We start from the raw sequence: 8,149 nt of genomic DNA on the forward strand, positions 1-8,149 counted from the left end.
TGTATAAACAAAACAAGGGAACACTGCATGGCTTAACATCAAGAAGGTATGCATCAGGGCTGCATCCTTTCTCCCTATCTATTCAATATGTATGCTTAGCAAATCATTCGAGAAGCTGAACTCTATAAAGAATGTGGTATCAGGATCTGAGGATAACTCAACAACTTGCATTATGCAGATGACAAAACCTTACCCAAAGTGAAGACTTAAAGCACTTGATGCAAAAGTTCAAAGACTACAGCTTTCCACATGGATTACATCTTAACATCAAGACAGAAATCCTTACCACAGGACCAACAGGCACCATCATGATAGATGAAGATTGTCAACGATTTCATCTTACGTGGATCCACATCGACACCTTGGCACTAGTAGCTAGATCAGGAGATGTACTGCATTGGGAATGTCTGCTGTTAGGGACCTCTCCAAATTACTGAGGAGCAATAATGTCAGTTTGCCGAGTTAGAAACACTTGATTTAGGCCATGGTCTTTTTAATCACTTGCTGTGTATCCAAGAGCTGGACAAAGATTAACGGAAGAATCAATGCCTTTGAGTTGTGATGTTGTAGAAGAGTACTAAATATCCCATGGAATATCCCATGGACTACCAAAAAGAACAAACATTGGAGAAAGTGCACCTGGAGTGATCCTTGGAGGTAACACAGGAAGGGTCATTTCAGATACTTTGGCATGTTGGTGAGGATCCATGTAGGAGAGGAAGACTCTCAATGAGGTGGATTGACACAATGACTGCAGCAGTGGGCAGTATGTCAGATGATGAAGATAACCTAGGATAGGACAGAGTTCACAGATGTTGTTTATAGGGTCTCCACAAGTTGTACTTGATTCAATGGCATATAACAGCTATCTGAGCTAACGCTTCTCAGTGCTAAGAAACAACCACTTTCAATCTGCAAACCAGTTTGTTTACCCTAATCACAGGTAAGGAGTGTATACTAATGCATGTGTCCTTTGAGGATTTGTCCTTTTTTAATAGCATTTCTTTAGGATTACTCTCTTCCTTGATAAAATATACATAGCTCCCTCTTTCAGCTGAAAAGGGAACTTACTGCTCTATACCCAGAGTTAGCAAACATTTTACAATAATAAACTGCTTAGGCTTTTGGTGTCACAAACCAATCTTGTTATGTTTTATTTTTTTTAATAGCGCTGTAATGTGAAGCCATTTTTACCCCAATGGCTATGCAAAAGCAAGGCTTAGGCTGCCTGTGTTTCAAATGGGCCATAGATAGCCCATGATGGAATTGGCTGAAACAATTTATCTTAAAGTAAACTGAACTAATTTAGATTGTGAAGACAAATTGGAGGGAATGAGGGTCAACATGCTGGTAGTTAAGGAGGGATGGCAGACAGGCTGACCTAATGCTTCTCCCCTAAGGATATGAAAAGTGGCCTTGACTTTGCCTGGTGCAGCCTTAGGCCTGAACCCGAGGATGTTGAGCACAAGGATAAAAAAATAAAAACACAAGGAAAAAACAAGGCCAGTTTATTTTATAATGACTTGTGAGGTAGTTAATGTGGAGAAATAGCAGCCAAGTCATTAAAAAACTCCTTGGGCTTAGTTCATTCATAACACATGTCACCCTGGGCACAGTTCTCATGGCAACTGAGGTCAAGATGAGCTAAGATAAAGCCCAGGCCACTGGAGCTATTTCCAAGCTATGGATCTCAATTTCCACAAAATGGCCCAGCAGATTCTAAAAATAGTAAGAGAACTTTATTTTAATAAAAGTGTCCTCTGTTAAGCTGCCCCCCCCCCCCGCGCCCAGAAAGCTGTGTTATGTCTACAAAGCAAGTCATTTATTTAGATTTACTCTTCTTAGGCAATTCTAACTTTTTCCACCGCCGTAATACCACTTTGTATTTTTCACTTTCAGTTTTCTCTTCAAGCACTTTTTTCAGGAGAATTCGCATTACTGTGTCTGTTTCTGCTTCTTTATTTTCTTCAATGATAAGATCCAATGTATCTCCCACTTTTACCTGAAAATAGAAATAAAACTGAGTCTCTGTTACACTTTGGGAAACCCAGGCAAAGGAAAAAGTACTTTGACTTTTTCTCAGGTAATCTATACTCATTTCATGGAGGGGCAGGTGAGAAAATGCCTTGGGTTCTCTGAGACAATCTAACAATCATTTGTATCTGGTAACTCTGGTCAAAGGGTGTTTCATTCATTCACTCAATCCTCCCTTCAGAACTAGAAAACTGGCTTTTACAGGTGAACCCTGTGTGGTGAGGGACTCTAGTGCTCACCACCACTGGGGTTGTTATGTATCACTGAGTCAGAACCAACTCATAGTTGACCCTCTAGTGGGCTTCCAGAGGCAGTTTAATCACAGGGGAAGAGATTGCCTGTCTTTCTCCTATGGAGGAGCTGGTAGATTTGAACCATGTGACTTTGGGTTGGCAGTGCAACTCTTTACCACTAAGCCACCAGAGTACTCACCTCCATTGAAGGTTTAAAAAAATCCTTGGAAGTATTTATTTTGCTAACACTAGCAGTACACATCGGAAGAAACGATTTACTTTCTGAAAACCCGCCGGAGCGTTGGCTATGAGTCGGTTAAGACTCAATGGTACATAACAACAGCAGTACACAATGAACTTTTGTAGCAGTGTAGTGTGTTGTGCTTAGCAGCACAACAGTAGCACAAACCACAAAAGGTCAGTGGTTTGAATCCACCAACTGTTATGAGAAAGAAAGACAGGCAATCTCCTTCCATTAAAATTCAGTTTTGGAAACTTGATGGAGGGACACTGGCTGAGTTGGAATCAAAACAGAAAAAACAGAAAGAGGGGCACCGTTTCAGAGGGTACAAGAACAGAAATGACCACATCACGTACACGGGAGTCTGGAGGGAGCAGATAGGCAAGCATTCAGCCACTAGCAAAAAAAGCTAGCTTTTCAAATCCACCCAGAAATATCCTGGAAGAAAAGCCCGGGCATCTGCTTCCAGAGGTCACAGCCATAACAACCCTACATAGCACAGCTGTTCTCTACTAAGATGAGGCTTCTGTGGGTTGAAATGGACTTGAAGACAACAGTTAATTAACCACATACATAAAATAAGAAGACATTTTCCAGTAGAACATTTTTTTAATTTATTTCACTCTAGATGAGCTATGTAACTCCTAAAGCACTCAAACTCAACACTCATTGCCAAGGAGTCAGAACCACTGGGTGTTGGAGGCTGTAACTCACAGGGGGAGATTTCTCACCGTTCTTCCGAGAAGCTGCTGGTAGATTAGAACCACCCTTTTTGGGTTAAAAGCACAACTCCCTACAGACTAAGCCACCAGAGCTCTCTAACTCCTGGAGTTGTTGCTGTTATGTGCTGTTGAGATGTCTGCATCTCACAGTGACCCTATGCACAATAGCCCTGCCCGACCCTGAGCCAATCTGTCTCATCACCTATGCTCATTACGATGAGCATAGCGACCCTATGCACAGTATCTCTGAACTCTGCCCTGAGATCTCACTGTCTCACATCCACCCCCATTACTGCAGTCACTGTTGTCAATCTATCTCAGCCTGGGTCTTCCTCTCCTGAGCTGTCCCTTCACCCTTCTCCAAGGACTGCTCCCTCCTGGCCACATGCCCAAAGTATGTGAGACAGATCTTTAAGATCCTTGCCTCCAAAGAGTAACTTGGCTTTACCCTCTCCAGATCAAACCTGTTTGTTCTCTTGGCAGTCCATTGTATGTTCAATACTTTTCTCCAGCACCACAACTCAGAGGCATTGATTCTTCTGTCATCCTTATTCATTATCCAGCTCTCTGATGCATAGCCAGTAATAGCAAAGACCATAGCCAGGATCAGGCACTCCTTAGTCTCTAGACTGATGTCACTATTCCTCAGCACTCTAGAAAGGTCTCTGATAGGTTTTCCTAATGTAATTCATCTCTGCATTTCCTTACTGCTGGTGCCAAAAGTACTGATAACATGAAAACCCTATGTACAAAAGGGCATTCCTGGAGTAACTGATTAGAAATTAGTCACTGTGGATGAATGGACAGCTGTACTTTGTAGAGAAATGGAAGTGGAACTGCTTTTCCCCTTGGCTCACCCCACTGATGCTACATAGGAGATGCGGAAGAGAATTCACAAAGGTGAATTGCCACATAAAAGGGAGTTTAATGACTCTGGATCAAGTGAAAAGTGTCACATATTCTCTGGGATGGCCCTGTCTAAGGTCATCCAAGGCCTTAAGGCAATGCTGACAGGGTGTGCGCAGCTCATGACAGCAACCTTGTTCTAGCAGCTCAAGATATCAATAGACTGACCACTGATTCAAGAAAATGCTATCATACACTGCCATTTCTACTAAAATACAAGGGAGGGATGATGTGGGGACATTTCAGACTCCCCAAAATCACTTCCAAAAGGAAGGCAAACTCATGTGAGTCTACTGGAGTTTCTGTTTAAGGAGCTGGGTGCTCAGGGTTATCTTTGATCTTATATTCCTATTAATGTTCTCTGAGACAGTCCTAACTTGACAGTGTGAGAACACATCATCTTTTCCAGAGCAAGCCCCTATCTGTTCTCTCACCCAAGTGAGGCCTCTGTAGGTCAAATGTTTAGTTTATAACACAGGCACACATACATGCGTTTCCACAACACCCCACACTATCAACCATCAGCAGCCCAGAGTAGATGAATATAAAATTCATCTGATTTCCTCCCATCTGGGTTGAGAAGCAGAAAGGCCTCCTCCACATCAGGCATCAAGACAGTTTATCCCCTTGGGCATGAGGGAAGAGCTCAGACATGGGGTATAAGAGGCAGGGTCCTAGTCTGTAGTTCTGGGTGGAATTTGAAAAAATTACTCCCTCAGCGCAATCACCTGGATGTTCAATGTGTAGATGAAAAGCTTACTTCTGTTCTACTTCATAGGTACAAAATTTTTTTTTAAATTGTATTATTTTTTATGTGTACCATCAAATCAGATCTGACTGGTACAGGAGGAGATTGCCCCCTCCTTCTCCAGCAGAGCATCTGGTGGATTTGAACCGCGTACCTCTGGGACTGCAGTGCAGCGTCTTGCCACTAGGCCACCAGAGCTCCCTCAAATTTATTTAAAAAAAAATAATTTTTAATTATTTATATAAATGTACACAGGGCATAAAATTTAGTAGGTATAAAAGTATATGCAAAGAAAAACAAAAACCAGAAAAAAGTAAAACACAAAACCAGAAAAGTATATGCAAAGAAAACATACAACAACAATAAAATAAAAAGGCAACAGTTCTAAAAGGTGCTATACTTTCAGAGAGATGCTGTCAATGAGTGTCTGCCCCTAGTTAGCCCTCAGAGGGAGAATAAGCTGCTGTGTAGAGCTAAAGGTTAAGTTGCCTTGGGGGCTGACTTCTAGAACAGAGACCAGATGGGCTGTTGCTGCTCCACCCACTTATCCCAGGGAAAGATCCCAGGAAGGCTCAATTCTCTCTACTTTGGGGACTAGACATCCACTGTGTAATTCAGCAGTTACCAGCCCTTATGGATACTCTGATTTGCAGTTCATAGGAAAGCAGTGTTCAGCTGCAAGCAGCCAGGGTTAATGCAGAAGCATCACACAACTGCCTGACCCTTCGGCGCTAGCAGCCAGGCACAGGTCCTCAGAGCAGGCCAAGGAAGGGAGGGATTCTTATAGTCTCTGAGGCCCTCATGTTTCTCTTGTGGGAGTCTGGGTACAGCTGACACAAAGCAAAACTGGCTGGGATTAAAGGCTGTTCCAAATATCTACATTTCAAATCTCCCCTTAGCTGCAGTTACTATGGCTACCAAGCCGCCTAGTAACAAGGCAGCAGAGTGTTAATACCAGCCCCTTCCTTTGCTGACCCTCAGGAGAAATCTGGAAGGCAGCCGAGACAACAGAACACCCAAGGCAGAATGAAGCAGCAGCAATTAGGCTCTAGTTAACAATATCTCAAAGCAGGAGGAGAGAAACAGGCTTGTAGGGTTTGTAAATGAGGCCCCAGTACAGAGGCAGCAAATTCAGGGAGAGTAATTGTTCCTTATAAGAGTGTGGCCTTGTATTTAGAACACCATAGCTGGGAAGGGGGTTGGGCTAAGATCAGGGAAAGCAATTAGCAGATAAGAAGGGCTGATCTTTCTGTGTATGTCAGGAACACCTAAATTTGTGCAGTTCACTGGGCAATGACTGGCGCGCCATGGCCTAGGCTTGAACCTGCTCAGTCAAGTGTTATTGAGGAAAATGGGATTGTAGGCCCTTGTGACTTTCAGGCAGCAGACAGGCATTAAGGAGTTTTGTGGCATTCTGTCCATTTAGCTTCAAGAACCTGAACGATCCTAGGGAGCAAGAATGCTGAAGGAAGCCTTGGTGCTCAGCATGGCACTGGTTGTCTGCCTCACATTGTCCCATGTCCCTTAGAGGCAGCTCAGATCCTCCAGCCCAGGGACTGATTTGGAACATGAAGGGGGTTTTACTACAAACCCCTCTGAAGTGTGTCTAACTTGCCCAGCACATCAGTCTCCTGGCCCCGGCACTCCTTAGGTTTAGGGTATGGTTCTAATAATACTTTAGACATCTGTGTCTTCCAAACGGTAAACACTGTTCATCATATGTTCAGATAATTTTGATTATTGCTTCTCACAAATATAAAAACAGTAACGATGACACAAATACAAAACAAAAAAATATAAACAATTAAGATAATAAAAAACATGTTGAAAAGGAATATAATCAATAATGCTAAACTTAGACTACTATGGATAAAAATGTTCTAATTCCAGGGGGTGTGTATATATACGTAATCTATTTTTACAAAAATATTTTAACAGAATTTATTCATGCATATATACAAATGCATTTATAGAAAATTATTATCATTTAAAACTAGATACTGTACACAATTACATTTTCTTGTAACTGACTTTGCTCACTGTGCAGCGGTCCTGACATGAACCTGTCATGGACCATCATCTGGAAATGCCTCCATCACATTCTTCTTGTTACACACACGGAGAGCACAGAGTACTCTAGGGTCGCTGCTGAGTCATGGATGCTGCTTGCACATCTGGTCAGATGTTTCACTTTAACCTAATCATTACGATTCCAGAGGGTATAACATTAACAACTTGGAAGTTTTATTTACAGAATTGTGCCAGTTTTCATAGTGGCTTGTCCTACAATTTTAAAGATAGTGAAGCCTCACTATCTTTAAAATTTTATCACAAACTCACTAATGCTACAAAAGAGGACGTGGTCTGTGTGACTGAAGTTTGTTGGTGACTCCCCCTAGCTGGACTAGGACCACACAGGACCTCAGAGGGGTGGTAAGGGCACACACAAGGAGCCATGATCTCAAAAAGGAGCCTGAGGAGAAATGTGTTGAATAGTGTCCAGATGGAACCAACTCCTAGGTGACCCTCCAGTGGGTTTTTAGTAGCAGTAAATCACGCAGGAAGAGACTGCCCATCTTTTTCCTGTGGAAAAGCTGGTGGATTCAAATCTCATGCCTTTGTGTTGGCAGTACAATTCCTTACCACTAAGCCACTAGAATTCCTTGAGGAGAAACAGTGGCTGTATTAACTCAGCCCTGACAGAGTGTCAGACAGAATTTCTGTCACTCTATTAAGTTTAATATCTCACCGTTCTGCTTTTCTTCCATAATTTTTCCCCATTCAGCCTGAGTTCTCCTTTGTAGAATGCATCTTCCACTTTGCTATTAATGAAAGAAAAAAGTACTTTAAAATATAGATATATTCAAAACCATTCTGTAAGTTTGAGAAAAACAATTGCCATTATTATTTATTCTGACAGAGACTGACATTCCTCACAACTCTCCATTCTGGGCACTGGTAATATTAAAATCAATCTCTCCCACACATATCCTAGGACAGGGAGACCGTATTGCACTTCTGAGACGCCAAACTGATGAAAAAACGTGCTATTACCATTGGTCAGTCAATTAGTATCCTAGTGGGGCTTCCAGAGGAAGTTTAGCATGACTATCAATTTCCCTGGGGGCCGGAGGAGCAACACTTGCCAAGGCTACAATCCCAGTGATGGCCACAGAGAGTGGGTACTTCTTTCTCTCCAGGTGTTCCCTCTGCTAGTCTATATGAAGTTGGGGAAATTCCAGTATGTTGTTTTTGTTATGTTGTT

General features: G+C 42.3%; 1 protein-coding gene across 1 annotated transcript in view; it reads right to left on the reverse strand.

Annotated features, from left to right (window-relative positions):
- Positions 1-1,822: 1,822 nt before the first annotated feature.
- Positions 1,823-8,149, reverse strand: part of LOC102843049 (chromosome unknown open reading frame, human C6orf203) — a 9,957-nt gene continuing 3,630 nt past the window's right edge. Inside the window, exons 2-3 of the mRNA XM_006881233.1 lie at positions 7,634-7,706; positions 1,823-2,002 (exon numbers count right to left, since the gene is read on the reverse strand). Of these exons, the coding sequence (XP_006881295.1) occupies positions 1,823-2,002; positions 7,634-7,706 (253 nt within the window). The remainder of the gene's footprint in view (positions 2,003-7,633; positions 7,707-8,149) is intronic.

This window comes from Elephantulus edwardii, unplaced genomic scaffold (genome assembly GCF_000299155.1).
Source record: "Elephantulus edwardii isolate Elephantulus edwardi_28Jun2011 unplaced genomic scaffold, EleEdw1.0 scaffold00013, whole genome shotgun sequence".
In the NCBI taxonomy this organism is placed as follows: Eukaryota; Metazoa; Chordata; class Mammalia; order Macroscelidea; family Macroscelididae; genus Elephantulus; species Elephantulus edwardii.